Raw genomic sequence first — 27,532 nt, forward strand, 5'->3', positions numbered from 1 at the left:
AGGAGGGGACCGGAGCATAGTTAGTGCTTATTAAATAGTATCATGATAACATGACACATGTAAAACACTTAGCAATGTTCAATAAACTCTGGTCCCTTTCCTCCCCACTCCAGTCCCTTGTTTTCCCCCTTTTCTGTCCAACCTCTTCTATGTCTCCAGTAACACCTTAAAACAGACTCGACAACTGCCAACCCCTTTTACAATTCTCTAATAGTTTTCCTGCTGTCTGCAGAATAAAGGCCCCTTACAAACCAGGCCCAGGCTTCCCTCCGGCGGTATCAGGTCGCATCATCATCAGTCCTGGTCAGAGGGAGCCGCTCGGTGCCGGTGCCGTCCTCCCTCTCTGCCTTTGCTTGGTCTCCCGCCTGGAATGCCATCTCCGCCTCTGCGTTTGCCTGGGGTTTCCGGTCCGCCCCTGCTCCAGGTGCCCCAGGACGCCTGCCCTGGATCCCTCGCCCTATCCCTTGCCCTATTTCTGTGAAACTTTCTATCTCGGTGTGTCGGGAGCGCCGGAAGCGGTTTCCCCGGAGAACTCCGGTCCAAAGAGGACCAGTGATGTCTTTGGAACTTTCTGGAATGTCCTGACTCTCGCGGCCCCCTCTGCAGCGCACGGAGCAGTGGGTCTAAAGTGAGTGCGCCTTCTGGAGCCCGGGGGCTACGGTCCCGACCAAGGATGCAGGGCAGGCTCTCGCCCTGGAGAGAGCACTGGAAGAGAAGGAGCGTGGACACGAGGCTGTACTGACGAAGCGATCGCCGCCGCTCGCAGGGGCTTGTAAATCGTGCCCTCTTTCGTTAAGAGGGAAACTGAGGCCCAGGGCAGACAGTGACTCGGCAAGGGTCACTTAGGTGATGGCGCGCTCAGGCTTAGGTCTCTGGCCCCCCAGGGGGCAGCTGTGGCCAGCAGTGGCGGCAGTCCCCGCCGGGTTCCGGGTGGGCGGCGGAGCCCTCCTTGGCTCGGCCTGCTAGGAGGGGCGGGGCGCGAGGGGGCGGAGGCGAGGGCCCGGGCGGGGCCGACACAGGTGCTCTGCATCCGGCCGGGGGGCGGCTCCGAGGAGCGGCTCGGAGCTTCATAAGCTGCCGGGGTGCGGGGCTGCGCGCGGCCCGCTGCAAAAATAGTGCCCACGTGCGTGCGCGTCTCTTGCCCGCCGGCTGGCCGGCCAACCCGTCAGCCCTGCAGGGCCACACCGGCCCCATGGCGTTCCCGCTGGTAAGAGCCGCCCGCCGCTCGCCTGGGCGGGGCCGCGTCCCGGCCGCAGTAGCTAACGGTCCGCGCGCAGCCGGGTCCGGCGCCGCGGTACCCCCATCCCCCGCCCCGTGCGCGCGAGTCCCGGGCGGGGCGCGGTCACGTGCCCGCGGGCGTGGGGCCTCGTGGAGGGGTGGAGGGCGAGGGGGGCAGGGAGCCTCCTCGTGACTCAGGGCCTTTGGGCTTAAAGGCGCCGCAGCCCTGCGGGGGCGGCCGGTGGGGCCTCCGAGCCGCACTGCGGCCTCCGGGCGGCCTCGAGCGTCTGTCCAGACGGGAACTGACCGGACATAAAGGAGCATCGGCGCCCGGAACGTTTCTTTATCACACTGCCGTCGCACGGGAGACCCGAAGCCGCTGGCGTTGGAAGCTCACGCCCCCTGCGGGTCTCTTTAGCACCCGGCGCGCGGTGGGGGGGCACGGGCGGGACGGGGCGGGGCTGCTGACGGCGTAGACCCCGTGCTCTGTGGAGAGCCCCACGACGGCGGCGGTCTCGGCCCCTTTAAGGTGGAGGGATCAAGCCCCTCGTGCGGCTTCCCAATCCCGGGCAGGTCACGTGGCTTCACACCTTCGCTAGGCGCCGGAGAGGGACTCTCGGGGGCGGGGCTGGCCAGGTAGTGTGGCGCGAGGGCGGAAGACTGGCGGGGCTTCGTGCCCGGGAGACCCGCGGGGCTGTCGGCTTTGAGGTGGGTCCTGGGGGCATGGGCGGGAGAGGGGTAGGCGTGCAGGCCGCGGAGGTGGCGTAGGCGGGGAGCGACCCGAGCCCACTCTGGGCTGTGCTGTTCGGACCCTCAGCCTGGCGAGCGGGTGCATGTGGCCTCGCGTTCTGGTCATTCTCCTCAGTGCGGGACGAGGCCAGGTGCCCAGACTCAGGGGCGGCCTCAGGTTTGGCGGAGCAGCGGCTGGGGCCCTGGACGGGTCGCTCCCGTTGATGACAAGCTGGTTGGGCGGGCCTGTGCCCGCCTGGAGTCACCTAAGTGTGGGGGGGACTCACCCACAAAGGGGCCCTCACTTTGGGGTGTCCCACCCGGCGTCATTCCCCGGGGCTTTTTCATGTCGGGGGTTCCTCAGTGGTCGAGTCGACTGAGGCTTTGCTGCCTCATTCCTAGAGGACCCAGGGAGACTAGAAGGCTCTGTGAGCGGCCCCGCGCTGACCCCGTGACCGAGAAAAGCCAGGCGGACTCCTGGGCTCTTGGGCACCTTCGTGGGCGCGCGCTTATTTTTCGGGGGCACTTTGCTCCCTGCAGGCCTGGCCCCTTGCACCGTGCTCTCAGCTGGGGGAAGAGAGTCGGGAGCCGAATTCGCTCTTAGAAGCCGGGGTGCCTCCCGCCAGGCCCGCCTGGGAGGAGGCCGCGTCTCTCCTCCCCCGCCCCGCGCCTGCAGCCCCGGCCCTGACTGACGCCGCATTTCTCTGGCAACCGCTTCCCTTGGTCTCCCTGGCTACCGCACTGCCTCCCCGCGCTCTCTCCTGGCACCTGAGTCAACTACTGGGCTGTGTCGTTGGTGGAGAAGAGGGGCAAGTGGGTGGGGTACCTATTCTGGAAGGCACAGGTGCACTGCCCGCGTCTTGGCTGCCCCTCAGGTGACGGTGCCGTCCCTTGCTAGCGGGAACAGTGTCTGCTAAGGACAGTTTGCACCCTGAGGCTCATGTTCCCTTTGAGTCTAGGGACACATGCTGGGTTAAAAAATAAAAATAAATTCACACAGGACCCAACCTTGGAAACCTCAAGTTGGTGATTGTTTTCCTGATTGGTTTTTTGCATAGTTAGAAAAGCTTGTGGAGCTCAGTGGGGCTGCTGGCTGTCGAAAACCCTGGGGACGGTGTTTTGGGGACTCATCACTGGTCTTTTATTTGTCCCCATTGAGCTGGCTTGTAGCTGAACTGTATTCCCAGATCACGTTGCTGTAAGAGTTTGGCTTTTTATTTTTTAATATTTATTTATTTATTTATTTTGAGAGGGAGTCTTGCTTTGTTACCCAGGCTGGAATGCAGTGGCGCGATCTCGGCTCTCTGCGGCCTCCACCTCCCGGGTTCAAGCGATTCTCCTGCCTCAGCCTCCTGTGTAGCTGGGATTACAAGCTCGCGCCACCACGCCCGGCTGATTTTTGTATTTTTAGTAGAGATGGGGTTTCAGCATGTTGGTCAGGCTGGTCTCGAACTCCTGACCTCGTGATCTGCCCACCTCGGCCTCCCAAAGTGCTGGAATTACAGGCGTGAGCCCCCTCGCCTGGCTGAGTTTCGCTTTTTAAATTTTTTGTCAGGGGGATTTAAACTTTGGGTGGCCTGGTAGTGCCTGCTCAGTTTATAGAAGTAGGATTTGGAAGTTGACTACTCTGTGTGTAAGTCAACCTTTGTAATAAAAAAGTACGGCCCGGCGCCATGACTCACGCCTTTAATCCCAGCACTTTGGGAGGCCGAGGCGGGCAGATTACCTGAGGTCAGAAGTTCAAGACCAGCCTGGCCAACAAGGTGAAATCCCGTCTCTCCTAAAAATACAAAAATTAGCTGGGCGTGGTGGTGGGCGCCTATAATCGAAGCTACTTGGGAGGCTGAGGCAGGAGAATCGCTTAAACCCAGGAAGTGGAAGTTGCAGTGAGCCGAGATCGGCCACTGCACTCCAGCCTGAGCGACAGAGCGAGACTCCATCTCAAAAAACAAAACAAAACTTGGTTTCCCCCCTCCGAACCGTTTGTCTTGTAAACAGCTCCCTGGTCTAGGCTCCCATGTGTGGGAGGGAGGTTGTGCCAGCCTGTGCAGCACATCAGAGGTTGGAGAGCTGATGCCTGTGGTGAATAATCATGGAAACGTTTGCAGTTTGGGTTAGGCCATAGGCGTTTGATACAGGAATGGTTCTATGGGCTTTCCTTTCACTGTACTGCACAAACCAGTGCCCATGAAGCAAAAAGTGGAGGAGGAAGATAAAGTAATAAGACTCCAGGCTTAGCACCAAACTTAACTAGTGACCTAATGATAATAGCTGCCTTAATAAGCATTTTCACTGAGCACAACCATTAATTTTATTCTTAGTCTTTAAAATGGGTTGCAAACTCAAACCCTCTAGGGGCCAGAGGTAACATAAATGAGCAAAGGAGGAGGAAAGAAAGGTAATGGCTTCTGAACTACAGAGTATGTGCCTCTTTGAAAGGAGCAGCCACTAGCCGATTGTTGCCCAGCAAAAATGTGGGCCCAGAGTTGGTGGATCTTTGACTTGCTTCTAAACTGGCTATCTCTATTTTGATGAATCTCCTGACTTTTAAACGTAGCATTAAAAAAATTTTAAACACTATGGACCAAATGTAACATGTCTTTAATGTTGGATTCAACCTGAAGGCAAGTTTGGAATCTGACTTAAAAACGCCCCTTTTGGATTTCCCCGCTATTTTGCAGAAAAGGAAACAGGCTTTAGAAATCAAGTCACAAAGCTGTTAAGTGATGGAATTGAGTGTGAACCTAGGTCCTTCTGGTGCCGTAGCCCAGCCTATTATGTGTGTTCTGTTATGTCAGAGGATCAAGGGGTTATTGGTGGCGTACATTGTAGAAAAAAGGTGGTGGTCTGGGAGCTGGTCACATTTATAGGCAAAGTGAACCTTAACTGCATTGGCAGGAATCCCCGTTGCTGTAGAAGTCAGTGTGGGTCTTCTGAGTGTTAGTACAGCAGTGCTGATGTTAGGAGGAATGTGCTGTGTCTATCATTCCACGATGTATGTCAGAGCAGTTAGCTGATCCTGAGAGCTGGAGGTCTGGGGAAGGCAGGCTCCTCCCACTGTGGGGGTGACCCTCCCAACCCTCTGCACAAAAGGCTCCTTTTTTTCAGGACAGTTAAAATTTCAGTACTAACTTTTTCTGTCTGAGGCATGGCAAATTTGAAATTATATAATTGTTTTAAGACCTGTAAAAGTAACATGGAGCTTACTAAATCTCACCTTGTCTGTCTTAGCTAAGATTCCTGTAATGCTGTCTCTTAGATTTCCAGGAAGAATTAATAAAGGTTAAAAAAAATTTTTTAAAGCAGTCTGTGGCAAAATCTGAGATAAGCTCCCAGGGCATAAAATAGCCCTGCCCCAGAAATGAGGGGCTGGGGTTTCAATTCTGGATAAAACTTAGAATCCCAGCATTGTACACAGCCATGCTTACGGATTTAAAGGGGTATGTACATTTTTTTTCCTATATTGCATTTTCAAGGAATTTTTTTTTTTTTTTTTTGAGATGGAGACTCACTCTGTTGCCCAAGCTGGAGTGCAGTGGCACAGTCTCGGCTCACTGCAACCTCCGTCTCTGGGGTTCAAGCAATTCTTCTGCCTCAGCCTCCCAAGTAGCGGGGAATATAGGCACACGCCACCACACCCGGCTACTTTTTGTATTTTTACTAGAGATGGGGTTTCACCATATTGGTCAGGCTGATCTCAAACTCCTGACCTCGTGATCTGTCCGCCTCGGCCTCCAAAAGTGCTGGGATTACAGGTGTGAGCCACCGTGCCCAGCCGCATTCCCAAGGATTTAAAGGAGTAAAAAGCGTATTCAGAGCTTTTGCCAAAGAATTTTTTTCTGTGAGAACGTAAACTCAGACACAAGTTAGATAGCTTTCTTACCTGTATCCTGGAAAGTTTTTGGAAAGATGAAAACTTTAAAATGTTACCTGCCTCTAGCTGCTTCTTAGCAACCTTTACCAGCAAAGCACTCAGCTATGAGTTCAGTGTTTGTGGATTTGGGGGTGTGGAGTGTGCTGGGGAGGGGAAGGGTGAGGTGACTAAAGTAGCTCTCTGCTGGTGTAATTTTTGCATTTATAACATTAGGTGTTGTCTGTGCAAGCTTTCTCATTCATTGGTTTCAGGTCCCTTAGCTAAATGATTATTTTCTAAAGTTATGTTTATTTTAAGGGAAAATTAGAGTATTAGTACTTTTGGCTTACAGTTTGAGACAGAAATGCACACCAAACCTAAATATTAATGTTTACACTGTTGTCTTTAGTAGCTAGTAGTGGAGGCAGTAAAAGAATCATGGGATCAAATAACAAATTATTTTCTCTGCTATGGAGAAGTTGTGCTAATCTCATCCTGTTCTGCAAATCTGCTTTTCCTAGGCGGTATATAAACTGTACTGACTCTGGGAAGAATTTGCCAGAAAGCCCCTGAGGCTAAAGGGTAGGAAGTGGTTTGCACCTAGAGGTTATGGTAGAGGAGGTTATGTAAGAATTTTGCTTCTCTTGTTTGAATTAAGACCAAGAAGCACTGATTGCACCCTTTACCGTTTCTTAAGCCTTTTAAGATTTTATTATTAAGATTTTTTTTGAGACAAGGTCTCACTGTGTCACCCATGCTGGCGGGCAGTGGTGCAATCACAGCTTACTGCAGCCTCAAAGCTCCCTGGCTCAAGGGATCCTTCAGCCTCAGCCTCCGAAGTGGCTGGGACTACAACCATTCAACATGCTTGGCTACTTTTTAAAAAATTTTTTCTTTGAGATGGGGTTTCACTATGTTGGCCAGGCTCATCCTCAGCTCAAGCCATCCTCCTGCCTCAGCCTCCCAGAGTATTGGGATTACAGGTATGAGCCACCATGCAGGCTCTTAAAGCCTTTTGGTCACTGTGAACTTTGCTTCCTTTGCACCCAACATTGCAGTTTTGGAAATGCCCTTAGTTTTTTCCTGCCATTGTTGCAGCCTGTTTTAGAGCGTCTCATCTTCTGTGAGCACAGATTCCGTAGAAAGTTTTTATGTTGAAGATAGGACCCGCCCCAACAGTGCATTTCTCAATTATAGTAAACTAGCTGAAAAAGATTGAACTAAAACATGCATGATGTATGTAATATTTCGTATTTTCATAGGAAAATTATCTGACTTGCTGTAAAAAGTTAGTATCCAAATTTCAGAGTGCTAAATTCACATTGTAGATGTAATTTCCAATGAATTTTGTTAGGTGTCATTTTAAAGCCCAATGCTAGGGATTATTTTGCCACCCTAATATATAATGTGGTTTTGATTAACTTGGACCTGGGAGGATTCCTGACTGAATGGGGTTGAGCTTTACTTTCAGTAGTTCAGGAGAACACTTAGGCATGGATAACCTTTGAATTCTTCTTTTTTTTTTTTTTTTTTGTATTCTTGAATGGTGGAACAGTCCTTTTAAATTATAGTGAGTTAACACTCTTTGTTTTGATTTATTTAAGGCATTCGTGATGAGTTCCCTTGAGGTAACAGGAGAATCCCCAGAGGGCAGGTCTAAAGGTTGGTTTGTATGCTAAAAATGGGTCTTGGTTGCAAGTAGCTATTGATTCTAGGAGTAACTTGACTAATAGTGTTACTTGTTTCTTTATTCTTGGCCAGCATAATATGCTGCTTTATGTACCATCCTGACAGATTTAGCCCCACTGCCTACAATCCCCTTTGATAAAAGTGTGGGAGTAGCTCTCCTCTGTTGGAAGAGAACAGTTACTGTGAAGGGCAGGTTGGTTTTTTTTGTGTCTTTTTACAGAACACTTAATCTCTTACTACTTAACACCTGTGCTCTCTGCATTCTGGCTTTGTGCTACTGGGTTCTGGCCCTGACACCATCTGTCTGTCTCCCATGTGTCTGCCCTTTCTCCTGAGGCTTTTTGTTTTTGTTTTTTTAAAAGCTGTAATCTTGGAATTGTTTTGAAGCTCAAAAGGTGTTAGAGACCTGTCTCCTACATATAACTTGGAGTTGACACCAAAGCCAGATGTAATCTCTGACATCCTCTTTTCATGGACTAGGAGAATTAAGTTTAGAATGGAAAGTGATTACCCTAATTTTATACTGTGAGCAGGGACTAGAGACAGAACTCGAACCCAGGTTTTCTCATTTCTAGACTAGTATTATTTGTAAAATTCATACACTCTTTACCTCTGCTGTGTTGGTCTCTTATTGTACTTAAAATGTCCATATGGTTTGTAAGACTATGGCTTCCTTTTTTTTTTTTTTTTTTTTCTTAGCTGATCAATCTTGTCTTGTCTTGGTACTTGCAGGCTTCCTTTTTTCCCCAAATGCCCGATTCTTCACAGTTCAACCCTGTTGGATCATTCCTGTCTCCTTATATATACAGGAGGCCCATGTGTTCCTATAGAAGCACCAGTTGACTGTTGTGTGCCCAAGTTTTAGATTGAGCTGTTTAGCCTTGGTTGTTCTGAAGACTTATACTTCTGATTGGACTACCGAATGCATGTATCTATCTGAAGTATGTTAAACCCAGCAGATATAAAAACAGAACCAATTTCTTCCTTTTCCTCATCAGAAATAACATCAGAAGTAGGCAGGTAAAAGATTTAAAGGTTATTGCCAAAACAGGCATAGTGTAGGGAGTGGGAAGGACATTCTAGGCAAAAGGAACAACATGTATAAGGACAAGGAGATATGAAACAGGGCTGTTTTTAGGCAACTAGAAGTACAGTATTGCTAGAATTTTAAGCGCAAGGGGTACTAGCTTATGACCTAGTAGTCCACTCGTGTTCCTATGTGCAAGAGAAATGAGTACATGTGAGTATAAAAAGGCATGCACAAGAATATTCACTGCAGTTTTATTCATAATATTCAAAATCTGAAGAAAAAGCAAGCCATTTGTGGCACCTGTAGTACCAGCTACCGGGGAGGCTGAGGCAGGAGAATCCCTTGAGCCTAGGAGTTCAATTCTGGTCTGGACCACATATCCAGACCCTGTCCCTAAAAATAGGACAAAACAACAAACGCCTGTTATGTCTGGTCCCCCAAGACAGTGCCCAAATTAGATGACTGACTAGGAAGATTCATTCACAGGACTCAGCATATAGTGGTACTCATAGCTGAGCTTACAGCTAAAGGATACGGAGAAAAACCATCAAAGGGAAAAGGCAAGTGGGGTGAAATCTGGTACAAGCTTCCAATGTTCTTTTCCCTGGAGAGTTAAACAGGACATAGTTTAATTCCCCCACAACTGACAACACATGTGAAATGTTGCCAGCCAGAATAGCTTGTTAGAATCTAGGCACCCAGAGAGAGAGAGACAGAGAGAGTGTGTGCGCGTGTGTGTCTGAGGACTGGTTAAATAGGTAGCCTCTGCTTGAAATGTACCAAAATTTCAGACTCCAGGAGGAAAGCCGATGTTCAGCATAAACCATATTGTTTGTTCATTTGGGTATAGTAAGTCACTCAGTTGTGGGAATGGTGGGAACTCAAAATTTAAGTTCCCAGATGGTAGCTAAAAGACATCAGTCAGACCTGTTACTTTAAATCTTTTCTGTACACTCTTGAGCAGGAATATGGATAAATACATATGTCCATATCTATTAATATGTAGCACAGTGATAAAAACCACTGTTCTATACTTTAATGTGTAGACATGTCAGATACTAAGTTAAGTGGGGAAAAAAAAAAGCCAGACCCAAAAGAATACCTACATGATTGCATTTATAAGAGGTTCAAAAATGGGCAAAACTAATTGGTAACAACAGAAGCCTGAATAGTAAACTCTTTGGGGGATAGTGTGGGAAAGGGCACAGGGGAACCTTATAGAATGTTGGAAATGTTCTGTGTCTTGCTGTGTGTGGTGGTTGCTCCGGTGTATACAGATAAGTGAATCTTGATCAAGATACACACTTGTAACTATTGTCCTTTTATTGAGAGGAAACACACAACAGAATAAAGTAGGAATAGACCAGGAGGGATCTAACTTGGCCACTAAGCTGAAGGCAGACCATGGAGGGTTTCATATGCTATTGATAAGGAACTTGGCCTTTACTCTGTGGCAGCAGTTCTCCAAGCTAGATCCATGCCTGCCTAGTGGTCACCAAAACCCTTTAAGAGGCCATAAAGTCAGAAGTATTTTTATAATTCTAAGACATGGTTGATTTCTGCTCCCCCACCCCACTGTGTTGACATTTGTACCGATAGTGCGAAAGCAGTGGGGGTGGGTAAAATGGCTGGCACTTACTTAGCAGGAATCAGGGCAATGCCATTAAACTGTAGTAGCAGTCATTGTATTCTTCATGGTACACATTCCCAGAAAAGCCAGTGTCACTTACAAATGTCCTTGAGGAAGCAGTAAAATTAATTTCATTACATCTCAGCCCTTGAATATATGCCTTTAATATTCTGTGTGACAAATGAGAAGTCAGTATAAAGTACTTTTGCTTCATATCCAAGTATGATGATTGTCTCAAGGAAATGTGTTTATGTGACTGAGTTTCAAGAATAAGCCTCTTTTTTTCCTTTGAACACCTTTTTTTTCTTTACCAGAAGAACAACTAACAAACTATGGTTATTCAACTTTGGGTATTTGGCAGACATTTTCTTGAAAATCAACCAAGTAAGCCAGTCACTTCATAAGAAATAACTCACTATATTTGTTGCCAGTGATACAATTTGAGCACTGAAGAAAAAAATAAGAATTTTGGAAGACCTTTATCTGCCACCACATGAACTTGACACTTCCCCAATACTTAAAGTCCCCTGGTGAGATTGGTGGTACTATTTACTATTAACTAGTGTGTCAACGTTTGTTATATTTGCATAATTGAAGCCAACGTTTGTCAAATGACTAACAGGAGTAAAAGATCCATCCAGAATGCAAGATTGACCCATGTATTTTAATGTAACAGCATAAAGAGTACATATGGTTTCGGATTCCATATTGTAACTAATCTTTAAGAAGTTACCATTTGTTGAGAATTTTGGTGTAGTATTAATAGCCACAGTTGTCTGAAAATGATATTAAAATATTCCTTTTTCCAACTACGTATCTGTGTGAGGCTGGATTTTCTTCATATACTTCAACCAGAATAACACATGACAACACATTAAATACAGAAACAGACCAGAAAATCCCGCTATCTTATATTAAACCAGATACTAAAGAGATTTGCAAAAATGTCAATACTACTCCATAGATTTTTTTTTGTCTTGGAAAATCATCGTGTTAATATGTAATAGGTTTTTTTAATGGTTAATAAATCTACCCCTTTTTAATTTCTAATGGGTGAATATTGATATGACCTACTTACACAAAAAGCTCTTGAGTAATTAAAATTAAAAGTACTTAAAATTACCTCAGTAATTTTTAAGAGTATAAAGGAGTCCTCAGACCAAAATGTTTGTGGACCACTGCCCTCTGGAGTAGGTGATTAGATTTGTACTTTCCAGAGATCCTGTAAGAATATCCAGGCAGGAATGAAGACCTCTTAAAAGGCTCAGGAAATGTCCATAGGATTTGATAAGGCACAGTGAACTTGGTTTGAAGAAAAGTGTTTCAGAATGGCGTGTGTGGAAAGGGAGAGAAGCATCTGATGCTTGCCTTCGAGGATTAAAGAGATGAGTAAAGGCCGTAGAGATGGGGTACTCTGTACAGAGGGCTGATGGGGATGCTAGGGAAAGACAGGCTGGCTACTAGAGGGAAGAGCAGGGTTAAGAAAAGTTCTAAACATGGGAGAGAGCTGATGATGTTTACAAAGGTGTGAGAGCTGTGGCAGGGATAACCAAGAGGCCCTGTGGGTATGAGAAAAAATGGACTCCAAAATTGCTTTCAGTAAGTGCAGAAAAAGGATAGTAATGGAAGCTGTGTCAGATCGATGAGGGCAAGGGTAGGGTCATGTAGACCAACTGTCCAGAGCCTTTAGTTTCTTTTATTCCTCAGGAGAATTTATGAGACTCTGTCATTCTCACATTACAAATAAAAAGACCTGCTTAGAGAAATTGAAAATCTTGGTCAAAGTTCCCCAGTTAATGGAGCGCACTGGGGCTTAAATCAGAATCCCAGACTCCAAGTTCCCTCTTCTGCATCAAGGCAGCCAGAGAAGCATTATATGGAGAGGTGATGGAGACCAGGTCCGAGAACAGCTCTGAGACAAGTCTGGAGCCTTTGTTTTTTTATTGATGAAGAATGGTCTGTGGTCCAAACCTAAAACCCCAAATCCCAAAATGACTTTAGTGGCTGAGAATTTTGAGAGGGAGAACAGGTAGAATTGAATATTTCTCTTGATGTATCTAAAATCTTAAGAAAGGAGTCATTACCATTTATGAAGGTTATGAGTGAGGTGGTAAAAATACCTATGACGAGAGTGTGATACGGGTCTGCCTTTCATGTGGTATCTGTATTGAGTGCCTGCAAATGCAGCAGATACTATTCTGGGGCAGTACTGAGATACAGGTTGTGAAGGACCTTTATAGTTTATCAAGTTGGTGAGCTAACAGTCCATACAGTTAGCAGTGTGACAGGTAAGTGATGAGAGTTACAATTATAGTGAGCATGTGCTTTCAATATTCTTGAGGTGTTTTGGTATGAAATATTTTCTAATGTTCTCATAAACCTGTCCTGGAAATTGTAGTATTTCCTCTTCCACACTGAGTTAAGAGAGCAAAAAGAATATTGGACAATAGATGTACCCTATGAAAAATGAAGAATAACCAGAGGTGGAAAGGGAGAGCCAGGAGAAAGTGATTCCTGACTTAAGTGGAGAATAGCTGAAGGGTCAGATCCTACAAAGATGCAGAGTAAGATAGACTTGAAGTATCAGTTGGATTTGGCAGCTATGAAGGCATTAATTTGGGAGCAGTTGTTTAGTGTCTTTTTGGGGAAGGGGAGAGATCAGTGCTGGCAGGACGTTGTAGATTGAGAGGATGAACAGGAAGTTAAATAAAGATATATTTTCAAGAAGGTTGATAGTATAGCAGAAGAAAGACAGCAGTGAATTGGGAGGATATTTTAAATCAAGGAAGGTGTGGTGGTTTTTTAAGGTGAAAGAGTCTTGAACATACTGACAAACTGAAGGGGAGCCAGTGGAAAAGAGAGGAAAGTCAGATGATGCAGGGAGAGGAGATCTTGTATCTGTTGATGGATTTATCTTTCCGATACAGGAAGGAGGTTAGGACCTGTAGCTTTATCTCGTCTATTCCTGGTGAGCCTTCCTGTCCAGCCCTGTTGGACTACTTTGTTTTCTTGAATTTACTGTGTTCTGTATCCTTTCTGTGCTTGTTCTCTGTGTGTTAATGCTTTTTCTCATGCCTGCTTATTGAAATTCTGCATTTTCATTATTCTCTAGCCAAAACATCTGAGTTGTGAAACCATTTTAGACACCCTGATTTATTCCTCTCTTCTATAGCATTTTGTGCTTGATCTCCACTTAGCTAACTAGATTTGTTTCTTTTTCCTACCTAAATAATTCTCCTGAGGGCAAGGAGTATGTTTTATATATATATATCTGTAATCTCAACATCTAACCTAGTGGGTTGTCAGCATTTACGAAATAATATTAGGTTGAACTATGTGAAATTGCCATTTTATTGGTTGAAAAAGGTAAAATACTGACAGTTTCATATGGACCAACCTGATAAATTTTTATTCTTGACATTGTTGCATAGAAGACTTGAGGTAGGACCAAGGAGAAATTCAAACACAGAGAAGCATCTCTCAGCAAACTATAGAGTCATTAAAGTAGAGCCAAAATCTGGCTTTGAGTGAGCTGGTGACTAAAGCAAATAGAGAAATTTGGCTAGAAGACTTACATTCTTCCATAAGGAAAATGTATTCTTCATGGGAATCTGTAGCATTTCCTGATCTGTGGTCTGAATGACATGTCTCTAAATGAGTGTTCATATAAGGGCTCTTCAAAATTGTAATAAAGAATATGCCTAAAATCCTGAGTATCCATGCTATAGAAATTTTGTTTAGCTTTATTATTGGTATAAAACTAAAGGCAGGCCAGGCATGTGGCTCATGCCTGTAATCCCAGCACTTTGGGAAGCTGAGGCGGGCAGATCACCTGAGGTCAGGAGTTTGAGACCAGCCTGGCCAACAGAGATGGCGAAACCCCATCTCTACTAAAAATATAAAAAATTAGCTGGGAGTGGTGGCACGTGCCTGTAGTCCCAGCTACTCAGGAGGCATGGGCACCAGAATTGCTTGAACCCAGGAGGCGGAGGTTGTGGTGAGCTGAAATTGTACCACTGCACTCCTGAGCGACAGAGCGAGACTCTGTTTCAAAAATAAAAATAGAAAAAAAAAGGCAAATTGCCAGAGTACATCTCAGCAGAACCAGTTATTTGGGGCATCTAAGTATATTACTTTCTGTTACTCTGACTTAATTAAAAAACAAAGTCTAAATGTTCAAGACCAATGCATTTAAAAAACACCTGATTAAATGGAGAAAAAATACTTCAGAAAAATTTTTAGTGTGAACACATTTTTGTCAGGAGGATTACTACATTCCAATCCATGGGACCCCAGTTTTAGAACTCTATCTGGAGGACTGAGTAAACCTTGGGCCCTTCAGACAGTCTTCTATAAATTTCTCAACTGGCTGTTAATCCATTGTACATGATTAATAGTAATAGTCTTGAAGGGTCTTCAGCATTGGTATTATGTTGTCGATTAAAGGCAAACTGAATAAAAATCATCCCAGAGATGGTAGCTGGCATTCATTTACGACAGGTGAGTATCCCCAAATAAATATTTTGAGCTGCCAGAATGGCCATCGTATCACAATGCTGGGTCTGGGGAGTATGATATTTAAAGGCAGTGCCAAGGTTTCCAAATTAGACAATTGTTCATTTCTTCTATACAAATAAATATAAAATTTGGGGATCTTATTCTTTAGCAAACATATCTACAAAGTGTAGGTTCAGATTTTTAAAGAAAAAGTTATGAGTGATACTTGCGAACCACAGATGGAAAAAAAAAAAAACCCAGTTATATGCTAAAATAAGTAAATAAGCTTCTTGATGAACTTGGCTAGGATGAATAAGTTGAAACCATACCTCTAAGTAACAGTGATATAATTTAATAACTTGTGTGTAATTGGACATCTGCCACTAAAAGTATTTATTGAGCATATCCATGTACTTTATGTATTTCTGACTACTACGAAGTCTGCAAAGTAGGTGCTACCCTCTTTTTTCTTTTTTTATACCTTTAGGTAACCAAGGCTCAGAGTGATACCTAAGTGGTAGACCTGGTGTTTGTATTCCAAAGCCTGTGTTCTTTCTGCTTTTCGAAACAATGATTCCCACTTTTAAGGAGGAGGAGGAGGATTTTCCTTTGTGGAGGAGAGAAATGCTTTTCTTCAGACTATTTCCCTCACCTTTGTTGTCCTAGTTGATGATCATGGCTATAGGAAAACAGTTTCATGATAGGAGTGTCAGCTCTTATCTATTGGAGAGGAGAAAATTGAGGCCTGATCTAAAATAAATTGGATTAGGGCCAGGCACTGTGGCTCATGCCTATAATCCCAGTGCTTTGGGAGGCTGAGGCAGGCAGATCACCTGAGGTCAGGAGTTTGAGACCAGCCTGGCCAACATGGTGAAACCCTGTCTGTACCAAAAGTACAAAAATTAGCCAGGCATGGTGGCACATGCCTATAATCCCAGCTACTCGGGAGGCTGAGGCAGGAGAATCACTTGAACCCGGGAGGCAGAGGTTGCAGAGAGCGGAGATTGAGCCATTGCGCTCCAGCATGGGCGATGAGCAAAACTGTCTCAAATAAAATAACTTGTATTAGGTGAGTTTCCTCAAAAGCCATTCTTTCTAACAATAGGTAGATAGGTAGAACTAGTTTTATCTTGAGGGTATTTGTCTCTATATCATTAGCATTAAACAAAGAATTGTTTTTAAATTAATTTTTTAATTAAAGAATTGTTTTTGTTTTACAGCATTGCCAAGTAATTCTTCCTGTTGACTCCTGATTTTCGGTAGTATTAAGGTTTGCACTCTATTAAGTCTCTGATTTATCTTAAAGCCTTCTTTCCCGTTGACAGTAGAAGACCAACTAAAGGTCAAAAAAAAAAACTTCAAATGACCTCACTTTATGGTAAAATATGGTAAAAATAAGGGCAGGAACTGTCAGGCAATAGTGGAATAACCAAGAGAGAAACATTTTTTCTCGTGGTAAAACATTGGTCTGAATGCAGATCTATACATTGATGAAAGTTCAGATGGACTACACAAAGTAAATGGGTCTGTGAGTATGGGGTGGATGGTAGGTTTCTGTTTTGAAAATAAGGAACTGTGAATTCATTTAACTGGACAGTTTAAAAGGGTCAGTATTGGCTAGATGTGGTAGCTCATGCCTGTAATCCCAGCACTTTGAGAGGCTGAGGCAGGAGCAGTGCTTGAGCCCAGGAATTCAAGACCAGCCTGGGGAACATAGCGAGACCTTTTCTCTGAGGGGGGAAGAAAAAAGTTAAAAAAAATTAGCTGGGCATGGTGGTGCATGTCTGTAGTCCAGCTACTTGGGAGGCTGAGGCAGGAAGATTGCTTGAGCCCAGGAGATCAAGGCTGCAGTGAGCTGTGATTGCAGCACTGTGCTACAACCTAGGGGACAGAACAAGACCCCATCTCTTAAAAAATGTGTGTGTGTGGTGTATGTGTGAATATACACAGTACACATGTCGAGCAGCCCTAATCTGAAATGCTCCAAAATCTGAAATTTCTGGAACACTGATATGTCACAAGTAGAAATTAGACACCTGAATTCATGATGGGTAACAGTTAAAACACAGTCAAAATTTAATTTCATGTACAGAATTACTAAAAATATTGTATAAAATTAACTTCAGGCTATATGTATGAAGTATATATAAAAAATAAATGAATTTGGCCAGGCGCAGTGGCTCACGCCTGTAATCCCAGCACTTTGGGAGGCAAAGGTGGGCGGATCATGAGGTCAGGAGATCAAGACCATCCTGGCTAACATGGTGAAACCGCATCTCTACTAAAAATACAAAAAAATTAGCTGTGCGTGGTGGCGGGCGCGTGTAGTCCCAGCTACTCTGGAGGCTGAGGCGGGAGAATCCTGTGAACCCAGGAGGCGGAGCTTGCAGTGAGCCAAGATCGCACCATTGCGCTCCAGCCTGGGTGACAGAACGAGACTCCGTCTCAAAAAAAAAAAAAAAAAAAAAAAGAGAAAAATAAATGAATTCTATGTTTAGACTTGGGCCCTATCCCTAAGATAGGTCATTATGTATATGCAAATGTTCCAGCTTCCAAAAAAAACCGAATCTGAAACACTTCTTGGTCATCTCAGCATTTCTGATGAGGGATACTGAACCTGTAGTGGATTCAGCCCTTAGGTCTATTTGAATCATATCTGTTGTCTTTTAATTAAGCATTTTAAGTCAAATGATTAAGAGGAAGAGTTAGGGGGTACCAGGAATAGAAGGGCCTGGAGTCTTCAGAGAAATAGTTGCCATAGGTCTTTGGTTCACTTAATGAGCCAATAGATCCTTCCTCAAGGATCCCTGTGGTGGCCTCTGAATAATAATAATGATATGACTGATAGACAATATTCATTGGTTCAGCACGTAATTACATGTCAGGCCTATGCTAAGTACTTTATGTGCATTCACAAAAAGCCTTATGAGATAGTATTACTTTTATCCCTATTGTACACAAAGGAGAGTAGTAGACCTGTTCGCCATCTGACAGTCCTGGCTTTGATTTTTTTTTTTTCCTTCCAAATTGGTTAAGGCAAACATTGGTAATTATAAGATGAAACAGTTTGGAATAAACATTGAACACCTCATTCACTTTTATTATATTATAATGTCATCTTAAACTAGAGCTCTGGCTTGATGTATGTGAGAGAAGGGGAGGGAGGCATGTCAGATATCATTTGCCTTGATTTGGGAAGTTGTGTATGTTCCTAACCGGATTAGGAGTGGGGCAGGGTGAGCAGACACATTCCTAAATTAGATTTTTTTTTTTCAGGCTCCTTGAAATGGTAAGATTTCCTTCCTCTCCTAAGGAATACCTTTCTCCCAGACTCCCAAGTCTGCATCTGTTCCTTAGACTACTGTGGTACTTTCTCACTAATCCTTCTGCCACTTATCTGTCATGTAGTTGCTAGTGGTCTCCTTCTAAGACTCACTTTGTTATTTACTTGCCTTTAGATGTGGCCAGGATCTGGAATCCATATATATATATATCCATATATATATAGTACTTTTATTACAGTAATTAAAAGCTAGGTTAATTTTTGTGTATTGAAAGGACACAATTTTGTGTATTGAAAGACAATGCTGACTCCTTAATTTGACATATGAGGCTTTTCCAATTTTCTCTCCTGTACCTAATGCTGTACCACACTGGACCACTTTTGATAATGCCTCTCTACTCTCTTGTGTTCTTTAGAACTTCCTCTTTACCCCCATTTCCAGGCACATTCTGTCTGTGCCTGGAAACGTTTACAGCACGTTGTAGTCTGTATTATGGATGTTTACAGGATCGGGTCTTAATTCTTTTTCTTTTTCTTTCTTTTTTTTTTTTCTTTTTTGAGGCAAGGTCTTGCTCTGTCACCCATGCTGGAGTGCGGTGGCACAATCTCTGCTCACTGCAACCTCTGCCTCCTGGGTTCAAGCATTCCTCCTACCTCAGCTTCCTGAGTAGCTGGGACTACAGGCATGTACCACCATACCTGTCTAATGTTTTGTATTTTTTGTAGAAACGGTTTCGCCATGTTGCCCAGGCTGGTTTTGAGCTCCTGCCTCCCAAAAGTTCTTTTCCAGACTTCAAAACTTTATTTTGGTTTAGTCTGTGTCTAATCTGCTGCCCCTTGGGGTGCTCACTATAGAGAGCAGGCAGTCCGCTAATGTTTATTAGGCAGTGAAGAATGAAGCATGTAGCCTTAAGATATGCAGATTGTGCTAGGCAGTGGCACGTGCCTGTCGTCTCAGCTACTCAGGAGGCCAAGGTGGGAGGAGCACTTGAGCCCAGGAGTTTCAAGTTCAGCCTGGGCAACACAGCGAGATCTCCTCTCTTCAGGTTATAGATCTTTCCATCTTAGCCTTCATGAAGTTGCCTTCCTGAAATTGAGAATCAGCTTAGAAATCTACAGTTGTGAAAAGGGCCTTGTGTCAATGGCACCACTCTAGAGAGCTTGGGAAAACAACCTTGCAGTATTGTGTATTTTGGTCATCTTCACAGTTTGCAGAGGGTACCAGTCTTCAAGAACTTGAGGCTGATGTGAGGCTCAAGCTTGTCCCTTTAAGGTCATCCTGCAGAGTTGATAAAACTGTAAATACTCTTGGTCATTCTCATGCTTACTTGGATTTTAGTAGGCCAAACAAAATGACATCAGGCCTCTTCTTGTTTTGTTTTGATGTGACCAGCTTATGAGATATTAAGTGCCAGTTTCCTTACTTGGTCTGTTTTTGTTTGTTTTCCCCAAGATAATTGAGGATAATAGAACTGATGAGGCAGGCTCCCCTTAAAAAACTCAATCTGTCAACCAATATTTCATTGCTTCTTATGTTGGGCATTGGCTGTGGAGAGTGAGGGAGACTGGAGTGAAGAATGGTACCTACATTTCTGCTTTGGGCATCTGGTGGATGGTAGTGTTATTTACCGAGATAGGGAATACCAAAAGAATAGTTTTTGTGTAAGGGTTCATGATTTTATATATATATATATATACATATATAAGAGTTCTTTTTTCATTCGGTAATGTCTTACCCATCTTCTCATGCCAGTTAATAAAGTTGTATGTACTAATAATGACCACATAGAGTTGTATAACTTAATCAGTTTGGGTGGTTTTACCACTGTTGGTACTTACCTCTCTTGTATTCAATAATTAATGTTTGCGGATACAAATTAGCAGCTACTGTATGCCATGCAAAATGCTTTACATATGTCATCAAAAAGTTGGTATCCTTTTTCCATTTCACAAATGGGGAAGCTGAGGCATAGAGGTTAAGTAACTGTGATATCACACAGCCAATAAATGGCAGAATGAAAATTTTTAAACAGCTGTATTGACATAAAATCTACATACCCTAAAGTTCACCTTTAATGTACAGTTCATTGGTTTTTAGTCCAGTTGACTCTTGGACAGTGTGGGAGTTAGGAGGACCAACGCCCACAGTCAAATATCTATGTATAACTTTGACTCCCCCAAAACTTCACTAATAGCCTGCTGTTGACCAGAAGCCTTACCAATAACATAAACAGTTGATCGCGTATTTTGTATGTTACATGTATTTTATACTGTATTCTTACAATAAAGTAAGCTAGAGAAAAAATGTTACTAGAAAATCATAAGAGAAAATATGTTTACTGTTCATTAAGTGGAAGTGAATCATAAAGATCTTCATATTTACTGTCTTCACGTTGAGCAGGCCAAGGAAGAGGAAGGATTGATTGGTCTTGCTGTCTCAGGGGTGTGGCAGAGGTGGAAGGATGTGGAGGGGATGGAAGGAGAAGCAGGCACAGTCAGTGTAACTTTACAGAAATAATTTCTGTCTGACTTTTTGCTTTTTCATTTCTGTAAAAATGTTTCTATGTGGTACCAATCCTAATTCCACCATTTGCATTAGTTTCAGTGCCTGTATAATAGAAGGGTCTGTATTGTAAAAGAAGTCAAAAGCAGCCTTGAATAATCGGAACCCTTTTGCCAGATCATCTAATGCGAGTATGTTTTCTGGCATTGCTACTTCAACATCGTCTTCCTTGTCTGGCACTGGTTTGGAACACTCATCTCTATCAAATTGTCTTCTGCTAATTCCTTTGGTATGTTAACTCTTGGATTTCTCCAAGATCCATGTCTTGGAAATCTTCACTCCTAACCTTTTTTGTCATATCTACAGTTTCTTTCATGATTTCCTGTATTGGCTCTGTGGTAAATCCTGTGAAGTCATGTACATCTGGAAACAGTTTTTTAAAGCAGGAATTTATTGTTTTGGGCATGATGGCTTTCATGGATTTTTCTGTAACAATAATGGCGTTGTCACTGGTGTAATTCTTCTAGACTTTCATGACCTTCTCTCTATTGGGGTTCTCTTCCACAGCATTAACAATCCTTTCCGTAGAGTAGCATGTATAATGAGCCTTAAAGGTCTTTATGACCCCTTGATCTGGAGGCTAACTTAGAGATGTTGTATTTGAGGGCACGTATACCTCTTTGTTGTTGAATTCGTGGCATTCTGGGTGGCCAGGGGCATTGTCCAGTATTAAAAGAACTTCTGAGTACCTTGTTCATCATAAACACTCATTAAGTGTTTTAACATATAAAAAAAGTCCTTTACTGGCAAGGTACTTTCTGACTCCAGGAACAAAATATCAATTGAACCAATTCAGAAAAAGGGTTCTTGTCCAGACCTTCTTGTTGTACAACCGAAAGACTGGCAGCTGGTGTTTACCTTTTCCCTTAAGGCCCAGAGGTTAGCAGCTTTATAGATAAAGGCAATCCTAATCATAAACGTGACTATATTTGTAGAAAACTAGTAGAGTTAGCCTACCCCTTTTTGCCTTAAATCCTGGTGCTTGATTCTCTTCCTTAATAGTATCCTTTGTGGAAATTTTTCAGAGAATTGGCCAAGAATATTTTGGTATTTTTTTCTTACAGTTCCGAGTACTTAGCTCATAGTAAACGCTCATTAAGTGTTTTAATGTATAAAGAAGATACTTAAGTCCTTCCTACTTTATCTAATTCATAATGTGGAGAGAAAGGGGGTCATAAAGGAGTGTAGAAAACCTAAGTATCTTTTTTTTTTCTTTGTCTAGGAAGAAGAAGCAGGAAGGATAAAAGATTGCTGGGACAACCAGGAAGCACCTGCTCTCTCCACGTGTAGTAATGCCAATATCTTTCGAAGGATAAATGCCATATTGGATAATTCTCTGGATTTCAGTAGAGTCTGCACTACACCTGTAAACCGAGGAATTCATGATCATTTGCCAGGTGATTTAGGTTTGAAAACTTGAACGTGGTAGGCATCTGTACAGATCTGCTTCTAGGTAGTGCATGTAAGAGGTCTTCCTTGGAAAGCTTGTGAAGAACAATGTTGAGTTGCCGGCAATACTTGCCTTTTTGTGGTTTAGTTTATGGATTGAATCCCTCTCTGGGTGAAGACTGCCTTTGATTAGGATGTGTAAACCTACTTTATGATACACAGAAAGGTTGGGGAAAAAAGAACAGGTCACAGATTACACAAGTATTTATATAAAGAGATATAATGTGAATCACATATGTTACAGATTTTCTGGTAGCCATGTTAAAATTAAGATACAGATGAAATTAATATTTTATTTAACCCAATATATTATAATATGACAACATTTAATTAATATGAAAACTATTAATGAGATTTTTTTTGTTAGTACTATGACTTCAAAATCCAGTGTGGATTTTACAAGCATATCTCAACATGGACATTTCAGGTGTTTAGTGGCTACTGCACTGGACAGCGTAGCCCTCGAATGTTTTAACAGCTTTTAAACGTGAGTCAGCACGCATTTAGTTTCTATATCTATTGGCTACTCCAAGGAATAGTGGAGATAGAGGGGCAGCATCTCCTGAAGTTGACTCTTTCCAAGAGGTGTGGATGTCCTAATGGTGTTTGATTTTGTGGGAGTTGCAACCCATTATAAGAACGTTGAAGTGTTTTGGGTTTGAGTTATTTATTTTATTTTATATTTTCTTTTTCTTTCTTTCTTTCTTTCTTTCTTTTTTTTTTTTTTGAGATGGAGCCTTGCTCTGTTGCCAGGCTGGAGTGCGGTGGTGTGATCTCGGCTCACTGCAACCTCCAACTCCCTGGTTCAAGCGGTTATCCTGCCTCAGCCTCCCTAGTAGCTGGGATTACAGGCATGCGCCACCACACCCAGCTAATTTTTGTATTTTTAGTAGAGATAGGGTTTCACCATGTTGGCCAGGATGGTCTCGATGTCCTGACCTTGTGATCTGCCTGCCTTGGCCTCCCAAAGTGCTGGGATTACAGGCATGAGCCACTGTACCCGGCCTTTATTTTATATTTTGTTTTTCTTTTTTTTTTTGAGACAGAGTCTAGCTCTGTCGCCCAGGCTGGAGTGCAGTGGTGTGATCTCAGCTCACTGTAACCTCTGCCTCCTGGGTTCAAGCAATTCTCCTGCCTCAGTCTCCCAAGTAGCTGGGATTACAGGCACCTGCCACCACACCTGGCTAATTTTTTGTATTTTTAGTACAGATGGGGTTTCGCCATGTTGGCCAGGCTGGTCTCAAACTCCTGACGTCAGGTGATCCACCCACCTCGGCTTCCCAAAGTGCTGGGATTACAGGCGTGAGCCACTGCGCCTGGCCTGTTTCAGTTGTTTTAGATGAAAGAATATATGTTTAATTTTTAAAAATGGACCTTGAAAACAATTAGCAACAATTGGGATTCTCAAAACAAGGACTGATAATTACAGTCGACCCTTGAACAACACTACATTGGACTGTGCAGGTCCACTTATATGCAGATGTATTTCAACCAAAGCTGGAAAATGTGGTATTCAAGGGATGTAAAACCCACATGTATGGAGGGCTGACTTTTCTGGTATAGGTGGGTTCCTCAGGACCAACTGCGAGACTTGAGTATGTGCGGATTTTGGTATACTCTGGGGGTCCTGGAACCAATTCCCTACATATACCAAAGGACGACTACTGTTTTTAGTTGTAAATTCTTTTATTTATTTTTTAACTTGGCGTTAGAAATAATTCCCACAAATGCAGGAGTATGTGAGCATTAAATAGCTTAATGTTTGAGGGAGAGGCATATTAAGGGAGTGACTAACTTGTGGCGTTTGCTTCTGTCATACAGGAAGGCAAATGAGAGAAGGGCATACTTGGGGGTTGGGGTGGTTTTTGTCTCTTCTGACTTGTACAAAAGAAAAATGTAAGTCATGAGCTAGCCCAATTCTCTTTTAGTTTATGCTGAGTTAAAAGTTCAGGGAGTCATCTTTCTTAGTTCTAATACATATTCTGTTTTTCTCCTTTGAGAAAATTGCATGTATTATGTCCCAGTAAGAATGACAGGCCAGGCGTGGTGACTTAAGCCTGTAATTAAGGCTGAAGTAGGTGGATCACTTGAAGCCAGGAGTTTGAGACCAGCCTGGGTAACATGGTGAAACCCTGTCTACAAAAAAATAGAAAAATTAGCCAGATGTGGGGTGTGCACCTAGTTGCAGCTACTTGGAGGGTGAGGTGGGAGGATCACTTGAGCCTGGGAGGTCGAGGCTGCAGTGAACTGTGGTCGTGGCACTGTACTACAGCCTGGGTGACAGAGCAGGACCCCTGTCCACCTCCGCCAAAAAAAAAAAGTATGACACTCAACAATTCAACAATGACTTAAACCTCACTGGGTTGTTTCAGAGATGCTGGAAACTTTTCTAGTTTACAGGAAAATATTTTTCAGCTAATACTAGGTGTTGTTAAGGGAAAAGGACCCATGATTGATGGGAGAGGAGCTTTCCGGAGTGTATGTTTGCACCTGTCCAGGGAGCCCAGTGACTTCACTGGTAAGATGCCAGGGTCTGGTGAGGATGTTTGTTACCATTATACTCTGCCCAGGGTCAGTAGCCGAAGTACAAGTTAAAGACTTCTCGGGCTCTTCAGCTCCTTCTCAGCCTCTTAGAACCTTCTAAGAGAAGCAGGAGGAAGATCTTGAGGAAATTGGGAAACCTGGGTTCTAAGCTTGACCCTGGGCAGTGAGATAAAGAGGTCAGTTTTCTCAGCTGTAGGACAGAATGGTACCTGCTCAACCTGCCTCATAGGTTTCTTATGGGGCTCAGATGTTAAGACAATATTGCAGATTTAAGGTAACTCAAGAAATTGTAGGAAAGGTTTCTGTCAAAGGTAGCTGATGTTCTTGAGCCCTTTACATATACCCAGCCCCTCCCTTGTGTGGTGAACTCTCTCTGCTTTCCACTTGTAATTCAGCTGAGGGCTGTGGGCCTGTATTCTCAAATGGTGAAACAAGGATGCCTGGCCTACAGCAGAGAGCATTTTTTCTGTGTTCACCAGCAAAAATACCAACCTTGTGATTAATGAGGAAGTAAACTAGGATATATATTTTTCTATGAAGAACCTTAAGAAATAACCCAAACTTGTAGCTTCTGATCAAAAGTAATTTTGTTCCTTGAAGGAAATAATCAGAATTATGAAAACCTAAGATTGTTTATGGACAGCATTATAACTAGGGACAATTTGGCAACAGAATGTTAAGTAAATGATAGGAGAGCTATACCATGGAATATCATGTACCATAAAATATAATGTTTATAGAAGACTACGTAATGGCAAAGAAAGATAACTACAGTGTCTGAAATGAAAAAAAAAGCAAAGTGTAAGACAGGTGTAAAAAAGCAAAATGTAAAAAAGCAAAGTGTAAAAAGAATGGTCTTAAATATATATGCATAGAAAAACACTGGAATGATATAAATGTGACAGTGAAGGTGGGTAATAGCAGAAAAAAATTATGGGTAATTTTTTTTTCCTGAGACGGAGTCCTGCTCTGTTGTCCAGGCTGGAGTGCAGTGGCGTGATCTCGGCTCACTGCAACCTCCAACTCCCGGGTCCAAGTGAGTCTCCTGCCTCAGTCTCCTGAGTAACTGGGATTACGGGTATGCCCCACCACGCCTGGCTAATTTTTGTATTAGTAGATATGGAGTTTCACCACATTGGCCAGGCTGGTCTTGAACTCCTGACCTCAAGTGATCCACCTGCCTTGGCCTCCCAAACTGCTGGGATTATAGGCGTGAGCCACCGCAACTGGCTGGGTAATCTTTTTCTGTATGCTTTTCCCCACTAGTTCTTCTAAAACAAACATTTTGTAATAAATTTTCAAATGGTGTGTTTTCTAACACAGTGTTTCACATTGCTAGTTGCATGCGTAACCCAGTTGATAAAGCAGTGGAAAAGTGCTGTGATAGGGTCAGGGAGAGGTTGGTTTGGTTTGAGAACTAGGAAACACTTCTGGTTAAAGCAGCATTTGAAATAGGCTTTGAAGAGAATTAAAATTACTTTAGTCTTAACTGGATGTTGAGTAGATTATTTTTTTTCTGTTGCCCCAGAATTGGCCATTAGGGCCCAAAGCTGAGAATAAAGAGCTGTTAAGTGACCTGTGGTGTAATGAGAATCCCTAAGAGGTGGGACCAGATACCTCCTGCCAGGGCTTACCAAAGGGTCACAGAGCTGTCCCTCCTACCACAAACATTATCTCAACCCTTCCCTGGCTTATAAAGAGGATCACATAAGGAGGGGGTAGCATTTGAAGTGATTCCGTCCCCGTCCGTGGAGGAGGGTCGGGTAGGATGTGGCTTTGTCATTTAAGCCAAGCAAGAGGGTCTTCCAAGAGAAGTATTTGTGTAGATGGAGAATGCTTCCAAGAAAGAAGACAAGGTTGAACCCCTGGTTAGACAGCTGACTTGCTGTCTGTCCCTGACTGAATAGAGGTTAATGAAGAAGAGATGTGGGCTGGGTGCAGTGACTCATGCCTGTAGTAATCTCAGCACTTTGGGAGGCCGAGGTGGGCAGATCACTTGAGGTCAGGAGTTCAAGACCAGCCTGACCAACATGGCGAAACCTTGTCTCTATTAAAAATACAAAAATTAACCGGGCATGATGGTGCGTGCCTGTAGTCCGGGAGGCTGAGGCAGGAGAATTGCTTGAACCCAGGAGTTGGAGGTTGCAGTGAGCCGAGGTCGCACTCTGTATTCCAGCCTGGGTGATAGAGTGCGACTCTGGAGAGAGATGTCGCGGGATGGGGAAAGAGTAGCTGGAGCATCTGAATTCCCCGTTTATATACAAGAAAGTTGTGACTTGCTGTGGTTTAAGCGGGTTTTGCAAAGGCCTGAGCTTTTGGGCTAGTACCCCACCAAGAACGCCCTTGTTGCATGATGTTGGTAGGAGCTAGGGTGGGGCTTGGAAGGTCAGGCCAGAGCTGGATTTCCTACCCCAACAACTGTCTAGTGGAGATGACAGGGATGTCTGCCACCTAAAGGGCCCTCTCCACATTCCCTAGTTCTTTAAGCCATAGACCTTTTGGAATCTGTGAGGAATGGAGAAAATGGGCTGCAAATGGACATGTGATTTAAGCATTAATGCATCGAGTTGTTAGTAACAGTGTCTGTAAAGATGTGAAAAGTGGTGAAACATCATTAAGGTACGTCTTAACTGCTATATGGGTAGGGAGACTTAATATTTAGGATGGAGGCAATGATTGGAGAAGCAGTTTCATATTAACTCACCGAGATGCCATTTCTCAATAATCAGTTAAAATAGCTTGGAGATTTAGAAAGGAATTGATCAGCCAAAGCAGTCCTAAGTAAGGTTTAGGACTGATATGTTTATTTAACAGTTTTTAAAAACTGAAATATAATACACATACAGGAAAGTACATGCTGTATCATAGGCGAAGAGCTCCAACTTTCCCAAACTGAACACAACCGTGTAACCAGCTCCCAGATCTAAATAGACTGCTGACTTTTAATGTAGGACCAAAGAATTGTATAGTTGTAGCCTGATGTTAGATTTTTTTTTTTTTTTTTTTTTTTTTTCCTGAGACGAAGTTTCGCTCTTGTTTCCCAGGCT

The 27,532-nt window shown here is 43.5% G+C and overlaps 1 protein-coding gene across 9 annotated transcripts in view; it reads left to right on the forward strand.

The window, feature by feature from the left end:
* The first annotated feature begins 996 nt into the window (after window positions 1-996).
* Window positions 997-27,532, forward strand: part of CPEB1 (cytoplasmic polyadenylation element binding protein 1) — a 103,987-nt gene continuing 77,451 nt past the window's right edge. For 2 of the 9 annotated variants that reach the window (XM_063652871.1, XM_063652872.1), the window contains exons 1-4: window positions 7,405-7,462; window positions 15,867-15,916; window positions 20,529-20,721; window positions 21,715-21,889. In XM_063652871.1, coding sequence (XP_063508941.1) covers window positions 20,626-20,721; window positions 21,715-21,889 — 271 coding nt within the window. In that variant the 5' untranslated portion in view covers window positions 7,405-7,462; window positions 15,867-15,916; window positions 20,529-20,625. Of the gene's footprint in view, window positions 1,208-1,474; window positions 1,927-7,404; window positions 7,463-15,866; window positions 15,917-20,528; window positions 20,722-21,714; window positions 21,890-27,532 lie in introns of those variants that run through there. The other 7 variants (XM_054450962.2, XM_054450963.2, XM_054450964.1 and 4 more) reach the window with 7 other exon arrangements.

Source organism: Pongo pygmaeus, chromosome 16 (genome assembly GCF_028885625.2).
Source record: "Pongo pygmaeus isolate AG05252 chromosome 16, NHGRI_mPonPyg2-v2.0_pri, whole genome shotgun sequence".
NCBI lineage: Eukaryota > Metazoa > Chordata > Mammalia > Primates > Hominidae > Pongo > Pongo pygmaeus.